The 22,541-nt window shown below is 43.1% G+C and overlaps 1 protein-coding gene across 4 annotated transcripts in view; it reads right to left on the bottom strand.

Moving 5' to 3' along the window:
* Positions 1 to 22,541, bottom strand: part of SORCS2 (sortilin related VPS10 domain containing receptor 2) — a 1,193,773-nt gene that overhangs the window by 200,418 nt on the left and 970,814 nt on the right. For all 4 annotated transcript variants that reach the window (XM_038745537.1, XM_038745536.1, XM_038745535.1 and 1 more), the window contains exons 7-8: positions 18,391 to 18,509; positions 4,446 to 4,535 (exon numbers count right to left, since the gene is read on the bottom strand). In XM_038745537.1, the coding sequence (XP_038601465.1) occupies positions 4,446 to 4,535; positions 18,391 to 18,509 (209 nt within the window). The remainder of the gene's footprint in view (positions 1 to 4,445; positions 4,536 to 18,390; positions 18,510 to 22,541) is intronic.

Genomic DNA, 22,541 nt, shown 5'->3' on the forward strand with positions numbered 1-22,541 from the left:
AACCCGAACGCCCTTGGCTAAGCTTTCATGGCTCAGTGGAAATAGCCCGGGCTTTGGAGTCAGAGGTCATGGGTACAAATCCTGGCTCCGCAAATCGACAGCTGTGTGACTTTGGGCAAGTCACTTCACTTCTCTGAGCCTCAGTTACCTCATCTGTAAAATGAGGATTAAGACTGTGAGCCCCACACGGGACAACTTGATCCCATTGTATCCCCCCAGCGCTTAGAACAGTGCTTTGCACATAGTAAGCGCTTAACAAATGCCATCATTACTATTATTATTATCACCCCTGAGAGATGGAGAGAATGTCTCTGACAAATCAAACCAATGACCTTCCCCGTTTCCTGCCTCATCGTCCCTGCTGAGGGGTTTTAGTTTTGTTCCTCGGGGGAGGAGGAAGACAGAGAGGTGGGGAGGGTTGGGAGGGGCTGGAACACTTCTCTTTCATTCAACCCACATAGTGAATCTAGTAAGCTAGTAATAATAATAATAATAATAATAATAATAATAATGGCATTTATTAAGCACTTATTATGTGCAAAGCAGTCAATCACTTTGCCCCCTCCTACCTCCTAGAGAAGCACTGTGGCTCAGTGGAAAGAGCCCGGGCTTTGGAGTCAGAGGTCATGGGTTCAAATCCCGGCTCCACCACTTGTCAGCTGGGTGACTCTGGGCAAGTCATTTAACTTCTCTGTGCCTCAGTTAGCTCATCTGTAAAATGGGGATTGAGACTGTGAGCCCCATGTGGGACAACCTGATCACCTTGTAACCTCCCCAGTGCTTAGAACATCATTCTAAGCACTTAACTTCTCTGAGCCTCAGTTACCTCGTCTGTAAAATGGGGATTAAGACTGTGAGCCCCACGTGGGACAACCTGATCACTTTGTATCCCCCCAAGCGCTTAGAACAGTGCTTTGCACATAGTAAGCGCTTAACAAATACCAACATTATTATTATTCAGTGCTTAGAACAGTGCTCAGCACTTAGAACAGTGCTCAGAGTTTAGAACAGTGCTTCGCACATAGAAAGTGCCTAACAAATGCCATCATTATTAATATTTCTCTTTCCATTATATATAAAACATCATTTATTTATATTAATATCTGTCTAGACTCTAAGCTCTTCATGGGCAAGGACCATGTCGATCAGCCCTGTTGCATCGTACAATCCCAAGCACTTTCTACATTGCTCTGCACACAGTAAGGGTTTTAGTTTTGCTCCTCAGGGAAACATCTGTGGAGGAGGGGGAGGAGGACAGAAAGGTGGAGGGGGGTTGGGAGGGGCTGGAACACTTCTCTCTCATTCAACCCACATAGTGAATCTATCAATAAATCCCACGGGTTCAACCTTCACAGAGAAGCAGCTTGGCTTAGTGGAAAGAGCCTGGGCTTGGAAGTCAGAGGTCATGGGTTCAAAGCCCGGCTCTACAGCTTGTCAGCTGTGTGACTTTGAGCAAGTCACTTAATTTCTCTGTGCCTCAGTTACCTCATCTGTAAAATGGGGGCTAAGATTGTGAGCCCCACATGGGACAACCTGACGACCTTGTATCCTCCCCAGCGCTTAGAACAGTGTTCTGCACATAGTAAGCGCTTAACAAATACCAAAATTATTATTATTATAATTATTATCGCAAAAATCTGCCCTTTCCTCTCCATGCAAACCGCTACCATGTTAATCTAAACACTTCTCCTCCCCCGCCTTGATGACTGTTTCAGCCTCCTTGCTGATCTGTATCTCCCCACTCCACTCCATACTTCACTCTGCTGCCTGGATCAGTTTACCTCAATCTCATCTCTCTGGCCCCCAACCCCTTGTACATATTCTCCCTCTGGCTTGGAACTCCCTCTCCTTTCCTACCCGACAGACCATCACTCTCCCCAAATTTAAAGCCTAATATTTTCTACAAGAACGTTCAGGCTGTGTTTCCCCACTTCTCCAGAACCTCCAGCGGTTTCCCCTCCACCTCCACTTTAAACACAAACTCCTCACCTTTGGCTTTAAATCAGTCAATCACTTTGCCTGCTCCTACCTCCTAGAGAAGCAGCGTGGCTCACTGGAAAGAGCCCAGGCTTTGGAGTCCAAGGTCAGGGGTTCAAATCCCGGCTCTGCCAATTGCCAGATGTGTGACTTTGGGCAAGTCACTTCGCTTCTCTGGGACGCAGTTCCCTTATCTGTAAAATGGGGATGAAGACTGGGAGCCCCCCGTGGGACAACCTGATCACCTTGGGTGTAATCTCCCCAGTGCTTAGAACAGTGCTTTGCACACAGTAAGTGCTTAATATATGCTATCATTATTATTATTGTTATTATTATTATTATTACCTCACCATGCAGCTGTCCTAAAACAACCCAGCCCATACGCGTCACTCCTTTTAATGCCAACTTTCTCACTCTACCTCAATCTCATCTCTCTCACTGCCAACTCCTCACTTCCTGCCTCCAGCCGTGGATACCCTCCTTTTTCATATCTGACAGACAATTACTCTCCCTCCTTTCTAATAATAATAATGATAGCATTTATTAAACACTTACACTGTGCAAAGCACTGTTCTAAGCACTGGAGAGGTTACAAGGTGATCAGGTTGTCCCACGGGGGGCTCACAGTCTCAATCCCCATTTTACAGATGAGGTAACTGAGGCACAGAGAAGTTAAGTGACTTGACCAAAGTCACACAGCTGACAGTGGTGGAGCCAGGATTTGAACTCATGACCTCTGACTCCAAAGCCCGGGATCTTTCCACTGAGCCACACTGCTTCTCCAGCTAAGCCTTAATTTCCTCTCTTCCTACTACTTTCTGCATCACACTGATTTTTCCCTTTATTCATTCCCCCTTCCCAGCCCCACATCACTCATATTTGACACCTGTCTACATGTTTTGTTGTCTGTCTCCCCCTTCTAGATTGTGAGCCCATTGTTCGGTAGGGACCATCTCTACATGTTGCCGACTTGTACTTCCCAAGCGCTTAGTACAGTGCTCTGCACACAGTAAGTACTCAATAAATACTATTGAATGAATGGAAATGAATGAATATACATATCTGTAATTTATTTCTATTAACTTCTGTCTCCCCCTCTAGACTGTAAGCTCATTGTAGGCAGGGAAGCTGTCTATTATATTGTTCTGTTGTACTCTCACAAGCGCTTAGCACGGTGCCCTGCTCTCAGTATGCTGGATGGATTGATTGGCTGGGGCAATAGCTCATGAGTTCACAAGTAGTGTGGCCAAGTGGAAATTTATTGTTGCCAAGTTGTACTTCCCAAGCGCTTAGTACAGTGCTCTGCACACAGGAAGCGCTCAATAAATATGATTGATTGATTGATTGAAAGGACAGAGGGCTAGCACCCAGGAGCCCTGGTTTCTTATCCCATTTCCACAGCCTGCCCGCTTTATGGCCTTGGACAAGTCACTTAACTTCTCCATCCCTCAGTTTCCTCAGATGTAAAGTGGAGAATCATTTTCTTTTTTTATGGTGTTTGTTAAGCACTTACTACGTGCCAGGCACTTCACTAAGTGCCGGGGTAGATGAGCAGTAGCCTATCATAGTGGAGTCAGAAGGTCATCCCAGCTGTGCCACTTGTCTGATGAGTGACCTTAGGCAAGTCACTTCACTTTCATTCATTCAATCGTATTTATTGAGCATTTACTGTGTGCAGAGCACTGTACTAAGCACTTGGGAAGTACAAGTTGGCAACATATAGAGACGGTCCCTACCCAGCAGCGGGCTCACAGTCTAGAAGGGGGAGACAGACAACAAAACAAAAGATTTTAGCAAAATAAAATAAATGGAATAGTAAATATGTGCAAGTAAAATAGAGTAATAAATATGTACAAACATATATACAGGTGTTGTGGGGAGGGGAAGGAGGTAAGGCGGGGGAGATGGGGAGGGGAGACTCACTTATCTGGGTCTCAGTCCCCTCTTCTATAAAATGGGGATTATTTATTTATTTATTCAGTTTATTTGTACATATTTATTCTATTTATTTTATTTTGTTAATATGTTTTGTTTTGTTGTCTTCTCCCCCTCCTAGACTGTGAGCCCACTGTTGGGTAGGGACCATCTCTAATGTTGCCAACTTGGACTTCCCAAGCGCTTAGTACAGTGCTGTGCACACAGTAAGCGCTCAACAAATACGATTGAATGAATGAATGAATGAATGAATGAGTGTGAGCCCCACATGAGACAGTGACTGTGTCCAACTTGATTTGTCTGTATCCACACCAGTGCTTAGTATAATCCCTGGCACCCAGTAAGCACTAATACCATTATTATCATTATAATCATTACTTTCATTATAATCATTATTATTGAGATACCACATTGGTTGTGATTATGACCTTCTTTTCAACTGTCCTCTGTGGTAAAAGTCTTTTCAGGGCCCCCGAAGTATCCAGACAGGGAGAGGAAGGTATTGAACAAGGATCTTGGACAAACAGACTTACCTTGGGCAAAGTATACTTTGGCAACTTCATCAAGACAAATTCATTGCGGCGGTAAGATACATAGTATTTGGTCCGATTGGCTGATGTCGCCTAATGAGACAAAAAGAACACGTCATTTCTTCCTCCAAATAGGGAAGCAGTGTGGCTGAGTGAAAATAACATGCGTGACTCAGTGGCAAGAGCCTGGACTTGGGAGTCAGAGGTCGTGGGTTCTAATCCCGGCTCCGCCACTTGTCAGCTGTGTGACTCTGGGCAAGTCACTTCTCTTCTCTGGGCCTCAGTTACCTCATCTGGAAAATGGGGATGAAGACTGTGAGCCCCATGTGGGACAACCTGATTACCTTGTAACACCCCCCCCAGTGCTTAGAACAGTGCTTGGCACATAGTAAGTGCTTTAAAAATTCCACAATAATAATAATAATAATAATAATAATAATATGGTATGATAGTTTTAATATAATAATCATGATCATAATTGTAATTATTATTATGATGATGATTATTATTACCGGGCATCAGAAGGATCTGGATTATAATCTCAGCTCTGCCAGTTGCCTGCTGTGTGAGCTTGGGCAAGTCACTTCACTTCTCTTTGATGGAATTTCCTCATCTGTACGACGGGGATTCGATATCTGTTTCTCCCACCTACTTAGATTTTGAGCCCCAGGCGGGGCAGGAATTGGGTCTGACCTGATTCACTTAGATGAACCCCAGCTCTGGTGCTTTATGCATAGTAAGCATTTCAGGGAATGTGTCTGCTTATTGTTTTATTGTACTCTTCCAAGTGCTTAGTAGAGTGCTCTGCCCACAGTAAAGGCTCAATAAATATGATTGATTCAGTGAATGAACAAAGTAACTTAGAGAAGCAGCATGGCTCAGTGGAAAGAGCACAGCCTTTGGAGTCAGAGATCGTAGGTTCATTCATTCATTCATTCAATCATATTTATTGAGCATTTACTTTGTACAGAGCACTCTACTAAGCGCTTGGGAAGTACAAGTTGGCAACATATAGAGACGGTCCCTACCCAACAGCAGGCTCACAGTCTAGAAGGGGGAGACAGACACCGAAACAAAACATATTAACAAAATAAAATAAATAGAATAGTAAATATGTACAAGTAAAATGAATAGAGTAATAAATATGTAGAAACATATATACAGGTGCTGTGGGGAGGGGAAGGAAGTAAGGAGGGGGGATGGGGGCAGGGAAGGAGGGGGAGAGGAAGGAGGGGGCTCATTCTGGGGTCTCAGTTCCCTCATCTGTAAAATGGGGATTAAGACTGTGAGCCCCCCGTGGGACAACATGATCACCTTGTAACCTCCCCAGTGCTTAGAACAGTGCTTTGCACATAGTAAGCTCATAATAAATGCTATTATTATTATTATTATTATTATTAACTTAACAATAATAAATATGTCAAACCAGGAGGGATGGGCAAAATGGAGGAACAGTTTCTGGTTAAACTGGATTTAAGAGTTTACAATCCAAGGGCAGGGTAGACACAGAAGAAAAAGACACTGAAGCTCCTTCTCTGGCCTTTAAACTTGTCTTCTGGATGGTAAGCTCCTATTCTAGATTGTAAGAACCTCCTCTACCCACCTTTTCTAAACTGTAAGCTTCTCCTCCAGACTGGAAACCCTTCGTCTAGATTGTAAGCTCCTCCTCTACACTGTGAGATCCTCCTCTGAACAGTGAGACTCTCCTCTAGACTGTAAGCTCCTTCTCTAGACTAACTCCTCCTTTAGACTGTAAGCTCCTCCTCTAGACTGTAAGCTCCTCCTCTAGACTGTAAGATCAATCAATTAATCAATCAATCGTATTTACTGAGCGCTTACTGTGTGCAGAGCACTGTACTAAGCGCTTGGGAAGTACAAGTTGGCAACATATAGAGACAGTCCCTACCCAACAGTGGGCTCACAGTCTAAAAGGGGGAGATGGAGAACAAAACCAAACATACTAACAAAATAAAATAAATAGACTATATATGTACAAGTAAAATAAATAAATGAATAAATAGAGTAATAAATATGTACAAACATATATACATATATACAGGGGCTGTGGGGAAGGGAAGGAGGTAAGATGGGGGGGATGGAGAGGGGGACGAGGGGGAGAGGAAGGAAGGGGCTCAGTCTGGGAAGATCCTTCTCTAGACTGTAAACTCCTCCTCCAGACTGTAAGATCTTCCTCTAGACTGTAAGCTCCTTCTCTAGACTGTAAGGTCCTCCTCTAGACTGCAAGATTCATTCATTCATTCAATCATATTTATTGAACGCTTACTGTGTGCAGAGCACTGTACTAAGCACTTGGGAAGCACAGGTTGGCAACATATAGAGACGGTCCCTACCCAACAGCAGGCTCACAGTCTAGAAGGGGTAGACAGACAACAAAACAAAACATACTAACAAAATGAAATAAATAGAATAAATATGTACAAATAAAATAAATAAACAGAGTAATAAATACATACAAACATATACATATATACAGGTGCTGTGGGGAGGGGAAGGAGGTAACACGGGGAGGATGGGGAGGGGGATCCTCTTCTACCCTCCTCCTCTACACTACAAGCTCCTCTTCCAGACTGTAAGCTCCTCTTCTATACTGTAAATCTCCCTTTTAAATCATTAAACCGCTCCTCCAGAATTCCCCTCTCAGAGTCACACCCGGAGAGTTTCCAGTCCTCTACCAGTCTCGGCTATGGGAAGGCGAGCCAAGCAGAGGCCTGCCCATTCCATTCCTAGCTTGGTCAGTGGCTAGCAAGTGGCAGGCCAGCTGCTACAAGTCAAAACTCCCCTGTGCTGGGCAGCAGTGGCATGGGAGAGAGTCGAGGGCAGAGATTTGAGTTGACTGTGCGGAAGTTGGCAATGATAAACCACTTCCGGATTTTTCCCAAGAAAACTCTGTGAATCCACTACAGGAACAATTGCAGATAGAGAGTGGGGCGTTCTGGGAGAGATGTGTCCGCAGTGTCCGTGGATCTGTGGTTTCATCTCACCGAGGCCTAGCGGACAGAGCCCGGGTTTTATAATAATGGCATTTATTAAGCGCTTACTATGTGCAAAGCACTGTTCTAAGCACTGGGGAGGTTACAAGGTGATCAGGTTGTCCCACGGGGGGCTCACAGTCTTAATCCCTATTTTACAGATGAGGTAACTGTGGCACAGAGAAGTTAAGTGAATTGCCCAAAGTCACACAGCTGACAATTGTCAGGGCCGGGATTTGAACCCATGACCTCTGACTCCAAAGCCCATGCTCTTTTCCACTAAGCCACGCTGTTTGCGAGTCAGAAGGACCTGGGTTCTAATCCCAGCATGGTGTTGCTCTGGGTCAGAAACGACTCGACGGCATAAGACAGGATGACAAGACCTCTAGAATTCAATCTCCTCCTCTAGAACATAAATTCCTCCTCTAGTCCATAAATTCCAGAAGGGTAAGGTCCATGTTGAGGAACTCCCTTTCTATTGTATAATCATAACGTGGTATTTGTTAAGCACTTTTTGTGAGAAGCAGTGTGGCTCAGTGGAAGGAGCATGAGCTTGGGAGTCAGAGATCATGGGTTCTAGTCCCGGCTCTGCCTCTTGTCAGCTGTGTGACTTTGGGAATTTAACTTCTCTGTGCCTCAGTTACCTCATCTGTAAAATGGGGATTAAGACTGGGAGCCCCACGTTGGATAACCTGATTACCTTGTATCCCCCCCCTCCCCACCCCACTTAGAACAGTGCTTGGAACATAGTAAAAGCACTTAAATATTATTATTATTCTAAGTGCCAGACACTGCACTGGAGTGGCTACAACAAATCGGTTTGGACACAGTCCCTGTCCCAGGTGGGGCTCACAGTCTCAATCCTCATTTTACAGATGAGGTAACTGAGGAATAGATAATAATCATTAATAATTATGGTATTTGTTAAGCACTTACTGTGTGCCAGGCACTGGACTAAGCACTGGGGTGGTTACCAGCAAATCGGGTTGGACACAGTCCCAGTCCCACACGAGCCTCACAGTCTTATTCCCCATTTTATATATGAGGTAACTGAGGCACAGAGAAGTGAAGTGACTTGCCCAAGGTCACATAGCAGATGAATGGCAGAGCAGAAATCGAACCCATGACCTTCTGACTCCCAAACCAGTGCTCTATTCACTACACCATGCTGCTTGTCTGATACCTCACTGATTCTCTTTCACCTATTGTGTTTTATTCTAAGATATAGTACAGTGCTCTGTCTGCATTAAGTGCTCAAAAAGTACCATTGATAGACTGAAAAGAACCATCTCTTCCTTCCTCTAAAATATTGCTATCTGCTCTGTTGTAGAAACCACTGCCAGGTAAATGCGTACTTTTTGTTGGTTTCCCTCATCCTTCATCTACAAGATAACAAGAACACGTTCTTTAACAGTAGGCAAAGACTTCACTGTGTTGGATATCCAGCATGTCTGAGGTAGGAAAGAAGCAGGAAAGTGGTTCCCGCTGAAAAATGCAAATTTGACCTTTGCTGGTGAAATTGGAGATGACAGAGCGTCTACTTGTCGGAATATTTTCAACATATCAAAAATGTAACGTTGGATTCGCTTCACGCCACTTCTTCTATTTCTGCGTCTTTTTAGGAGGGGAGAGTCAAATGCTAAAAGCCTCTAAGAATATGATTTAGGAAGAGTCAGGTAAAAACGGATCTGACCATTTTCATCTTTCCTTATTTCCTTGATAAATATCAGCTTGTGTGACATCAAGCTGTAAGAAAAACAGAATTCCAGTGGAGAAAACCCACTTATGTCTGAAGACTGAAAGGAAAATACTTTTTCCCACTCTGAAGGAGTTTCTGATGATAATAATAATAATTATAATAATGATCGCATTTATTAAGCGCTTACTATGTGCAAAGCACTGTTCTAAGCGCTGGGCATTTGTGGCATTTGTGGCAATTGTGGCAATTATGGCATTTGTTAAACACTTACTATGTGCCAGGCACTGTTCTATGTGTTGACAACCCATTCTAAGGGTCCTTTGGCACTGAGAAGCAGCATTGCCTTGTGGAAAGTGCAGACGAGAAGCCAGAATACTTGAGTTGTAATACCATCTCTGCTACCTGCTGGATGTGTGACCTTAGTTATGTCACTTGATATCTCTGAGCCTCAGTTTCCTCATCTGTCAAATGTTCTCTCTCCCTGTTAGATTAGGAGTCCCATGTAAGATTGGGTCTGTGTCTGACATGTTTCCATTGTATCCACTGACCGACTGATAATGAAAATAATAATAATGGCATTTATTAAGAACTTACTATGTGCAAAGCACTGTTCTAAGCTATGGGGAGGTTACAAGGTGATCAGGTTGTCCCATGGGGGCCTCACAGTCTTAATCCCCATTGTACAGATGAGGTAACTGAGGCCTAGAGAAGTGACTTGCCCAAAGTCACACAGCTGATAATTGGCAGAGCTGGGATTTGAACCCATGACCTCTGACTCCAAAGCCCGTGCTCTTTCCACTGAGCCATGCTGATTCTCCATGTCCGATTGATCTTACCTTCAGTTCCTCTCTAGAATGAAAGCTTGTTGTGGGGGAGGGAACGTGTCTATATATTGTTATACCCTATTCACTGAAACCCGTAGTAATAATAATAATAACAATAATGGCATTTATTAAGTACTTATTATGTGCAAAGCACTGTTGTAAGCGCTGGGGAGGTTTCAAGTTGATCAGGTTGTCTCACAGGGGGCTCACAGTCTTCATCCCCATTTTACAGATGAGGTAACTGAGGCCCAGAGAATCAATCAATCAGTCAATCAATCAATCGTATTTATTGAGCGCTTACTGTGTGCAGAGCACTGTACTAAGCGCTTGGGAAGTAAAAGTGAAGTGACTTGCCCAATGTGACACAGCTGATAATTGGCGGAGCTGGGATTTGAACCCATGACCTCAGACTCCAAAGCCCCTGCTCTTTCCACTGAGCCACACTGCTAGTACAGTGCCTTGCACATAGTAAGTGCTAAATAAATACAATTTAATGAGTGAATGAATAATAGATCTTGTTTTCACCGCATGTTCAGTCTAGAATTGGAAGTGAAGTGGGTTATGTTCATCTGACAACATAAGCCAGTTTGGATGTGTGGTCTAGTAGTTAGAGAGTCAGAAGGAACTGGGTTCTAATTCCAGTCTGCCACTTGCCTTCTGTTTGACCTTGGGCAAGTCACTGCGCTTCTGTGTGCCTCAGTTACTCACGTTATCCAGGCACTTATTCTATCCCACCTTGATTCCCATCTATATATATGTATATATGTCTGTACGTATTTGTTACTCTATTTATTTTATTTGTACATATTTATTCTATTTATTTTATTTTGTTAATATGTTTTGTTGTGTCCTCTGTCTCCCCCTTCTAGACTGTGAGCCCACTGTTGGGTAGGGACCGTCTCTATATGTTGCCAACTTGTACTTCCCAAGCGCTTAGTACAGTGGTCTGCACACAGTAAGCGCTCAATAAATACGATTGAATGAATGAATGAATTACTGTATCGGCCTCCATGCTGACCTCCCTGCCTCCCATCTCTCCCAATTCCAGTCCACACTGGACTGGATTCTTTTTCTCCAAAACCATTCAGTCCATGTTTCCCCTCTCCTCAAGAACCTCCAGGGGTTGCCCATCCACCTCCGCATCAAACAGAAACTCCTTCCTTTCAGCTTTAAATCAGTCAATTGCCTTGCCCCCTCCTATTTCCCCCTTCTATTCTCCTACTCCAAACCAGCCTGCAAACTTTGTTCCTCTAGTGCCATGTGCCTTCAAACTGTAAATCGATCTTATCGATCACACTGCCAACCTCTCTCCCACAACCTGCCTCTCGGCTGGAACGCCCTTCCTCTTCACATCCGATACAAAGTGACTCTCCCAGCCTTCCAATCCTTACTGAAGGCCCATCTCTTCCAAGACACTTTCCCTGACTAAGTCCCACTTTCCTCGTCTCCCACTACCTTCTGCGTTGCCTTTACTTGCTCCCCTTATACATCCCCCCCTCCCAGCCCCACACAACTTATGTCCATACCTGTAATTTTATTTATTTATATTAATATCCATCTCCACCTCTGGACTGTAAGCTCATGTGGGCAGAGAATGTTTCAATTTTATTGTTATATCCTGCTCTGTCAAGTGCTCAATTCAGTGCTCTATACCAAGTAAGCACTCAATAAATACAAATGACTGACTCTCTTTTCATTCATTCATTCATTCATTCATTCATTCAATCATATTTATTGAGCGCTTCCTGTGTGCAGAGCACTGTACTAAGCGCTTGGGAAGTACAAGTTGGCAACATATAGAGACGGTCCCTACCCAACAGTGGGCTCACAGTCTGGAAGGGGGAGACAGAGAACAAAACAAAACATATTAACAAAATAAAATAAATAGAATAGTAAATATGTACAGGTAAAATAAATAAATAGAGTACTAAATACGTACAAACATATATATATATATATGTGTATATATATATATACACATATATATGTGTATATATGTATATATATATATGTGTGTATATGTATACACATATATATATATATATATGTTTGTACATATTTATATATATACAGGTGCTGTGGGGAGGGGAAGGAGATAAGGTGGGGGGGATGGGGAGGGGGAGGAGGGGGGGAGGAAGGAGGAAGGGGAAGGAGGGTTTTACAGTATTCATCTGTAAAATGAGATTTAAGACTGTGAGTCCCTTGTGGGACATCAACTGTTTCCATCCTGATTTGCTTCTATCTACCCAGAACTTAGTACAGTGTGTGGCACATTATAAGCACTTAACAAATGCCATAAAAAAGAGATGCAGTGTCAGAAAGGACGGCTGTGCACACACAAGATGAGCGACACTGTGAGCATTAGCATGTGAGTTCTCTCTAGCATTGGGATTTACAGGATTGCAACCCCGTGTCTGTGGAGATTTTTGTTTTGTGTGAATATTACAGATTCCTGTTGAGGTAGTGTGGTCTAGTGGTAAAATAAGAGGTTTGGGAATCAGAGGATCTGGTTTAGAAACCCGGCTCTGCCGCTTGCCTGCTGAGTGGCCCTGAGCCAGTCGCTTAACTTCTCTGTGCCTCAGTTACCTCATTTGTGAAATGAGGATTAAATAGCTGTTCTTCTTCCCCCTTAGACTTGGAGCCCCTTGTGGGACAGGGACTATGCCCAATTGATTATTTTCCATCTACCCCCAGGGCTCTGCATATAGTAAACACACAAAAAATGTTATTATTTGATCATTATTATTAGCATTAGTAGTGATAGTAGAAATAATGTGAACTTGTACTCTCAGACACAGTTCCTGGTCATATGATAATAATAATAATAATAACAATAAGATCTGTTAAGTGTTTACTCTGTGCCAGGCACTGTACTAAGCACTGGGCTGGATACAGACAAATCAAGTTGGACACAGTCCCTGTCCCACATGGGGCTCACATTCTCAATCCCCATTTTCCAGGTGAGGTAACTGAGGCACAGAGAAGTGAAGTGACTTACCCAAGGTCACAAATCAGAGAGGTGGAGGAGCTGGGATTAGAACCCATGACCTTCTGACCCACAAGCTAGGGTTCTATCCACTACACCATACTGCTTCCCTATGTAGTATGTAGGTGTATCCTTCAAATCAATCTGAAGTCAAGTAAGTCAGATTAAAAGAAAGCTAAATCAATGATATTTTTTGAGTGGCCACTGTTTGCAGAGCATTGCACTAAGTGATTGAGAGAGTAATAATAATACTACTAATACTACTACTACTACTACTAATAATAACTGTGATATTTATAAAGGGCTTACTATGTCCCAGGTACTGTACACCTGGGGGGAAATACAAGCAAATTGGATTGAACATCATCCCTGTCCCACATTGGGCTCACAGCCTTAATGCCCGTTTGATAGATGAGGTAACTGAGGCCCAGAGAAGTGAAGTGACTTGCCCAAGGTCACACAGCAGACAAGTATCAGAGCGGGGATTAGAACCCATGACCTTCTGAATCCCAGGATAGAGTGGATGACTCTATCCATTAAGCCATGCTGCTTCTACAGCGCCATAGAAATGCCCACAAGGATATAGCTATAATTCTATGTGCATATAGCTATAATTCTATTTATTCTGATGGTTTTGACATGTGCCTACATGTTTTGTTTTGTTGTCTGTCTCCCTCTTCTAGACTGTGAGGCCATTGTTGGGTAGGGATCATCTTTATATGTTGCCGACTTGTACTTCTCAAGAGCTTCAGTATAGTAAGCGCTCAATAAATACGATTGAATGAATGAATAAAAGGAGCTTACAGTTCAGAGGGGAAGACAGACATTAAGATGAATTTCGGATATGTGCATAAGTGCTGTGCAATTTGAAGGTGGGGTGAATATCAGTTGCTTAAAAAGGACAAACTCAAGTGCAAGGGGAACAGAGAAGGATGAGGAAGAAGGGAAGCTACGTATATTTGTTAAGCTCTTATTATGTACCAGACACTGTACTAAGCGTTGGAGTAGATACAAGCTAATTAGGTTGGACATGGTCCCTGTCTCACGTGGAGCTCCCAATATTATTCCTCATTTTACAGATGAGTTAACTGAGGCCCAGAGAAGTGAAGGGACTTGCCCAAGGTCACGCGGCAGACGAGTGGCAGAGCCAGAATTAGAACCCAGGTCCTTCTGACTCCCAGGCACGGGCTCTATCCGCTAGGCCGCGGTGAGATGACACCACAGATCCATGTTTGTCTCTGCCCTAGAGCACTTTTGTATATTTGTACATATTTATTACTCTATTTATTTTACTTGTACATATTTACTACTCTATTCATTTTATTAATGATTTGCATATAGCTATAATTCTATTTTTCTGATGGTTTTGACACCTGTCTACATGTTTTGTTTTGTTGTCCGTCTCCCCCTTCTAGACGGTGAGCCCGTTATTGGGTGGGAACCGTCTCTATATGTTGCCGATTTGTACTTCCCAAGGGCTTAGTACAGTGCTGTGCACACAGTGAGCGCTCAATAAATATGATTGAATGAATGAATGAGGGGTGGAGCAGGAGGTCTGTGAAGCTGAAGAGTGAGAGGGAGTGGACAGTGGAAGGTTATGTCAGAGACATCCACAAAGGTATTAAAGTCCCTGAGGATTATGCCGTGTCGGAGAAGGAGAGAAGGAATGTGAGAAGAACATCAAAAAAGACCATAAGGAAAGCCCATCAATAAAGCCAGAATATTCAATGTGGTGGCCAAGGGGACACTGGCTCAAAGAAAAAGCATCATCCAACCCATTTCACCGCTTTGCGGCCTGGATTAACCCATATTATGGAAGTATGCACAGCGTATGGCTAAAGCCCAGGCCTGAGTGTCAAAAGGTCATGGGTTCTAATCCCGGCTCTGCCACTTAATAATAATAATGGCATTTATTAAGTGCTTACTATGTGCAAAGCACTGTTCTAAGCACTGAGGAGGTTACAAGGTGATCAGGTTGTCCCACGGGGGGCTCACAGTCTTAATCCCCATTTTTACAGATGAGGCAACTGAGGCGCAGAGAAGTTAAGTGACTTGCCCAAAGTCACACATTTGACAATTGGCAGAGGCTGGATTTGAACCCACAACCTCTGACTCCGAAGCCCGTGCTCTTTCCACTGAGCCATGCTGCTTCTATGCTTGTCTGCTGCTTGACCATGGAAGTCACTTCACTTCTTTGGGCCTCAGTTCCCTCATCTGCCAAATTGGGATTAAGGCTGTGAGCTCCCTGTGGGACAGGGATTGTGTCCAACCCAGTTTGCTTCCATCCACCCCAGTGCTTAGTACAGCGCCCGGCACATACTAAGCACTGATCAAACACCACAATTAAACATGTAACAAATGACAGAGTTATTGTTATCAAATGGATCTATATTATGGATTCTTGGACAAAGACTCTCATCCTATTTTCGCTAGGCACAGCCGAACGGAAGCAAAGAAGAGAACCACTTCGTACCATAATTGAAGTGGGAAATAAATATCCGACAATGACGGTGAGGTGCTATAAACAAAGTCACCTTTGGGCAAATGGATGCCGACCGAAAAAGGACTCAGAAAGGACGATCTTCTTTCAGAGACGAATTGTGAACTCCACTTCACGGTTTGCTCGGGGTGCGAAGTGGTTTTCACCAAGTGGACCGCCAGATTTCGGTCACCGGGAATGGGGCAGGGATCGAGCAGAGGGAGAGAAAGTGTGATGTCTGTACTTCTTTCCGATCCCTCTCAAAAGAATGGGACACTGAATGAAGAGGAAAGGTGTCAAAGGAATCATCAAGCTGATGATTGAAAGGGACTGGACTGTGCTCTCTTCTAGAAAAAGAAAAAACATGTCGCCATTCTTCTAGAGAGGAAAGCTGAAATGCAGTCAACATTTCAGTGTTGAAAAACCTGTGTAAATTGCACTGAAACAGACTGAGTAGCAGTGAGGCCTGATGGAAAGAGCTTCAGAGTCAGAGGACCTGGGTTCTCATCCCAGCTCCGCTCCTTGTTCTCTGTGTGGCCCTGGGCAAGTCATTTCACTTCTCTAGGCCTCAGTTACTGCATCTATAAAATGGGGATTCAATACCTATTCTCCCTAATAGGCTGTGAGCCTCATATGGGATAGGGACTGTATCTGACTGGATTATATTGTATCCACCCGAGCACTTGGCAAACAGTAAGCACTTAAATATAATTATCATTACTATTATCATTATTACTATTGCCTCAATTTCATCATCTGTACAATCCATTCCTTTCCCTTGAGACTGTCAGATTAAGACTGTGAATGTGTCAACCTGATTAGCGTGTATCTACTCCAGTCCTTAGTACAGTGCCTGGCAAATAGGGTACACTTAAATACCATAAAAAAAAATCCCTGAAATCACACTTCCTCCAGGAGGCCTTCTGTGATTGACCTTTAATCTTCCCAGGTTAAATTCCCTTCTGTATCTTCTAAGGACTTGTGTATTCTTAGAGAAGCAGTGTGGCTTAGTGGAAAGAGCACGGGCTTGGGAGTCAGAGGTGGTGGGTTCTAATCCCCGCTCCGCCACTTATCGGCTGTGTGACTTTGGGCAAATCACTTCACTTCTCTAAGCCTCAGTTCCTTCATCTGTAAAATGGGAATTAAGACTTTGAGCCCCACGTGTGACAACCTGATAACTGTATATCTATTTGAGTGCTTAGAACAGTATTTGGAACATAGTAAGCACTTAACAAATACCATCATCATCATTATTATTATCATTATTCATTGCCTCTCTTCTGGAAACACCTTACACATTGTATTCACCTCATCCACGGCCTCACGGCATTTCTGTCCATATTCATAATTTATTTAATATTGTCGATGCCTCCCCCTCTAGACTGTAAGTCCCCTGTGGGCAGTGAACATGGCTACACACTCAACTGTATTATACTCGCCCAGGCACTTAGTACAGTGCTCTGCACACAGTAAGCATTCAGTAAATACAATTAATTGTTTGATTGATAGTAATGACATAGGGGTTCTCTCTCAAGAAAAACCCAGGTATTTAAGCATTACCTCATATGCCTTAGCTCTGGTCCTTCTTCCTCTTGTTAGAATTTATTTTACTGTCTGTCTCCCTTGCTAGACTGTAAGGTCCTGAAGGGCAGGGATGTTGTCCGTTAGTTGTTTTGCATTTTCCCAAGCATTTCGAACAGAGCTCTATCTCTAGCAGGTGCTCGGTAAACACTATTAATGAACTGATTGATTGATTGAGCTTTGGCAGCTGTGTGACCTCGGGAAAGTCACTTCACTTCTCTGGACCCCAGTTTCCTTATCTGTATCTTAGGATAAACTACCTGTTCTTCTTCCTTCTTAGAGCATGAGCCCCATGTGGGACAGGGACGGCACCTTACCTGATTTTCTTGGATCCACCTGAAGGTTTACAACAGTGCTTGACACACAATAAGTACTTAACAAATGGAATATTATTACTGAGCAAGTAACTTCCCTTCTCTGAGCCTCAGTTACCTCATCTGTAAAATGGGGATTAAGACTGTGAGCCAGGGACTGTGTCCAACCTGATTATCTTCTATCTAGCTCAGTGCTTAGAAAAGTGCTGGGCACATAGTATGCACTTAACAGATAATAATAATAATAATAATAATAATAATAACGATAGTATTTGTTAAGCACTTACTATTTGCAAAGCACTGTTCTAAGCACTGGGGAGGTTACAAGATGATCAGGTTGTCCCACAGTTTTAATCCCCATTTTCCAGATGAGGTAACTGAGGCACAGAGAAGTTAAGTGACTTGCCCAAAGAAACACAGCTGACAGTTGGGGGAGCCGGGATTTGAACCCATGACCTCGGAGTCCAAAGCCTGTGCTCTTTCCACTGAGCCATGCTACTTAATGGTATTTGTTCATTCATTCATTCAATCGTATTATTGAGCACTTACCGTGCAAAGCACTGTACTAAGCGCTTTGGAAGTACAAGTTGGCAACATATAGACATGGTCATCATCAATCGTATTTATTGAGCGCTTACTGTGTGCAGAGCACTGTATTAAGCACTTGGGAAGTACAAGTTGGCAACATATAGAGACAGTCCCTACCCAACAGCAGGCTCACAGTCTAGCATTAAGCATGTACTATGTGCCAAGTACTGTTCTAAGTGCTGGAGTACAATTTGGCATAGTGGACAGAGCACGGGCCTGGGAATCAGAATGTCATGGGTTCTAATCCTTACTCTTCCACTTGTCTGCTGTTTGGCCTTTGGCGTGTCACTTCACTTCTCCATGTATACTCATTGTCTTCAGGGCATGTGACTGTTCATTATTGTATTGTACTCTCCCAAGCATTAGTACAGTGCTCTGCACACAGTAAATGTTCAATGAATACGACTGAATGAGCCTCAAATTTTTAGGGTACTGTTTCAAATGCATCTTATATTTTTGCCCTGAAAAAGTCCCTGAGTTGTTTTACCTTAAAGAATATGTAGTCATCCTGCACAGTTAGGGATCCGTGGTCAATGTCGTCGGAAAACGTGGTGGTCACTGTTTTGTCGGAGCAATTCTGAATCGGACAGGTGACGTAGCGGAAACCTGAGAAACAGCCCAAAAAAACATTTTATGCAATGAAAACGACTTGGGTTTTCAGAAATTCTTTTCCTCTCAAACAGTCCGGGATATCTGCCACCTTTCCTGTAAAACACATTTCTTCCCTTCACTCCCCTGGGTGAGCAGCGAGGACCATCACGTTACTAAACTTTGTTCTCAAGGCAGTTTGGGGTTCATTTGGAGTGGAAAGGGCACAGGCCTCGGAGTCAGAGGACCTGGGTTCTAATCCCGCTGCCGCTTGTCTGCTTGGTGGGCAAGTCACTTCATTTCTCCGTCCTTCGGTTTCCTCATCCTCAAAATGGGAATTCAATTCCTGTTCTCCCTCCTACTTAGACTGCGAGCCCCATGTGGGACCTGATTATCTTGTATCTTTCCCAGCACTAATATAGTGCTTGGTACATAGTAAGTACTTAACAAAAACCAGTATTATGATCATAATTATTATTATTATTCTATTCCATGGATAAACAAGGCAACACATTGCCTGATCACAACCTGATTAGTTCAGATCCACCCCAGTGCTTAGCACAGTCCCTGGAATGCAGGAAACGCTTAACAAATCATTTTGTTTTGTAATCTGTCTCCCCCTTCTAGACTGTGAGCCCGTTGTTGAATAGGGATTGTCTCTATATGTTGCCAAATTGTACTTTCCCAGTGCTTAGTACAGTGCTCTGCACACAGTAAGCGCTCAATAAATACAATTGAAGGAAGGAAGGAACACATTATCCTAGAGAGTGTTTGATGTTCATATGCCCACGCTGAAATGAAGGCTCCAACAAAGCACTAAATAGTATGGCCTAGTGGAAAGCACCATGGCTATAGGAGTCAGAGGTCATGAGTTCTAATCCTAGGCTCTGCCACTTGTCTGCTGTGTGAACTTGGAAAACCACTTAAATTTTCTGGGCCCCCTCACCTGTAAAATGGGCTTTCAATCCCTGTTCACCCTCCTACTTAGTCTGTGATCTTCTATCCACCCCAGCGCTTTTTACAATTCTTGGCACAGAGTAAACACTTAAAAACATTATCATTATTATGATTATTATTACATCCAGTGGGGAGATGTTCCAACTTATTTTAGACTGTGAGCCCACTATCGGGTAGGGACTGTCTCTATATGTTGCCAACTTGTACTTCCCAAGCGCTTAGTACAGTGCTCTGCACACAGTAAGTGCTCAATAAATACGATTGATTGATTGATTGATTGAACTTCCATCCTGACAATTGACGGAATAGAAGACTAACTGCTTTTTCCAAGCAATTGGATTTTATCAATGCCTTTGTGATTTATAAAACTGAAAACAAAGCAATGCATTATTTTTATCACCAAGCACAAGGTTGAATATATTTTTCCCACACTAAGCATTTGGACAATTCAGAGTGATTCAACATAGGTAGTAAGTGAAGAAAAGTGTGGTCTAGTGGATAGAGCTTGGGCCTGGGATTCAGAAAGTCCTGGGTTCTAATCCCCGCTCTCATCATCTTCAGAAGCAGCATGGCCTACTCGAGAGAACAAATCCCTGGGAGTCAGAAGGTCATTCATTCATTCATTCATTTATTCATTTGATCATATTTATTCAGTGCTTACTGTGTGCAGAGCACTGTACTAAGCACCTGGAAAATACAATTTGGCAACAGCTAAGAGACAATCCCAATGGGCTCACAACAGGCTCACTGTCTAGAAGGTAATGGGTTCTAATCCCTGCTCTGACAATTGTCTGCTGTGTGACCTTGGGCAAGTCACTTCATTTTTCTGTGCCTCAGTTACCTCATCTGTAAAATGGGGATTAAGACTTTGAGCCCCACATGGGACAACCTGATTACCTTATTTCTACACCTGCGCTTAGAACAATGCTTGGCACATAGTAAGCGCTTAACAAATACCATATCACCATTATTATTATTATTGTCTTCTGTGTGACCTTGGATAAATTGCTTCACTTCTCTGTGTGCCTCAGTGACCTCATCTGTAAAATGAAAATTAAAACTGTGAAGCCCACGGGAAACATGGACTGCGCCCAACCTGATTAGCTTGTATCTTACCCAGAGTTTAGTACAGTGATTGGTACATAATAAGCGCTTAAAAAATACCATTAAAAATTGGTATCTATTTCCTCGTAGGGTCCAATTTCATCTACGATATATAATTGTGCTTTGTGATTGAGGAAGAAATGTCTGATGATGTTTCTCTATGAGGATGTGTCTGCCTGTGTTAAATTGTACTCTTCCAAGTGCTTAGTACAGTCGTCTGCTTCCAAGTGCTTAGTACAGTGGTCTGCACACAATAAGTGCTCAAGAAATACAACTGATTGATCGATTGATTGATTGAAAAGGAGAACGTAGGTTACACAAAACCAATCATCCTGTGCCCACAAAAAGATTATTCCTTGTCATGTTGTGATTTTCTCAACAGCAAATGTTGCTGCCTTTAATATCAGATCTCGAGCAACACACACAAGCCAGATCCAGTTTTACGAAGGAAGAGGTGGGGACATTTTATGGCTACTGATGTATTTAGCCGAATGACAAAGAGAAGGGAAAGCAGGATGATTCTTATAAAACTTCAGGACGTCAAAGTTAACTTGTTACTTCACGTGGCAAAACCGCCCAGACATAAACTTGTCCAATCCTCGGTCTCCTGAACTTGCTTCAGGGAAGGATGTTAGAGCTAGTTTTTCAAATATTTCTGGCCGGGCACCAATCCAAAACCCATCTTGGCAGATGTTGATTCCCTCGATTTCCGAGTCTCCCTGGTTTCCTAACTTTCAGTTTTCGATTTGGGTTCTGTGACGACAGAGTGGTTGTTGGAATCAATCAATTGACTGGATTTCTTAGGTGCTGAGCACTGTACTAAGAGCTTAGGAGACTAAAATATAATGGTGTGAAATGTTAATGAGTTTCTTCTAATGAAGTGAGAAAGATAATACTTCGTGAGACTGGACAGAGTTGGAAAGATGTTAATTCCGGTCTATTTTGAATATGAAAAAATTCTTCAGTTGCTAATTCCAAAAAGACAATAAAAATGATAATAATAATAATGATGGCATTTGTTAAGCACTTACTATGTGCCAAGCACTGTTCTAAGCACAGGGGTAGATAAAGGATAAACAGGTTGTCCCACGTGGGGCTCACAGTTTTAATCCCCATTTTATAGATGAGGTAACTGAGGCACAGAGAAGTTAAGTGACTTGCCCAAAGTCACACAGCTGATAAATTGAACAAGCTGGGATTAGAAATCATGACCTCTGACACCCAAACCTGTGGTCTTTCCACTAAGCCATGCTGCTTCTCATAATGGTATTTATTAAGTGCTTACTTCGTGCCAAGCACTGTTCTAAGCACTGGGGTAGATACAAGGTTATCAGATCGTCCCACGTGGGGCTCACAGTTTTAATCCCCTTTTTACAGATGAGGTACTGAGGCACAGAGAAGTTAAGCAACTTGCCCAAAGTCACACAGCTGACAAGTGGCAGAGCTGGGATTAGAACTCACAACCTATGGCTTCCAAGCCTGTGCTCTTTCCACTTAGCCATGCTTCACCCCTCGCCTCTGCCCTGACCCTGAAAGCAGCTAATAATAATTAATAATAATAATTATGGTATCTGTTAAGTGCTTAATGCTATGTCACACACTGTATTTAGCTCTGGGGTGGATACAAGCAGATCCGGTTGGGTTTATAACCATATGTTTTATTCCAATTGGGAAACTAATAATAACAATAATAATAATAATAACAATAGCATTTATTAAGTGCTTACTTTGTGAAAAGCACTGTTCTAAGTGCTGGGTAGGTTACAAGGTGATCAGGTTGTCCCACGGGGGGCTCACAGTCTTAGCCCCCATTTTACAGATGAGGGAACTGAGGCACAGAGAAGTTAAGTGACTTGCCCAAAGTCACACAGCTGACAATCGGCAGAGCAGGGATTTGAACCCATGACCTCTGACTCCAGACCCCGGGCTCTTTCCACGGAGCCACATGTGTTCTGGGAAGAAAGCAGCGGATTTTCTTGTGCGCTGAAG

Source organism: Tachyglossus aculeatus, chromosome 4 (assembly GCF_015852505.1).
Source record: "Tachyglossus aculeatus isolate mTacAcu1 chromosome 4, mTacAcu1.pri, whole genome shotgun sequence".
Lineage (NCBI taxonomy): Eukaryota > Metazoa > Chordata > Mammalia > Monotremata > Tachyglossidae > Tachyglossus > Tachyglossus aculeatus.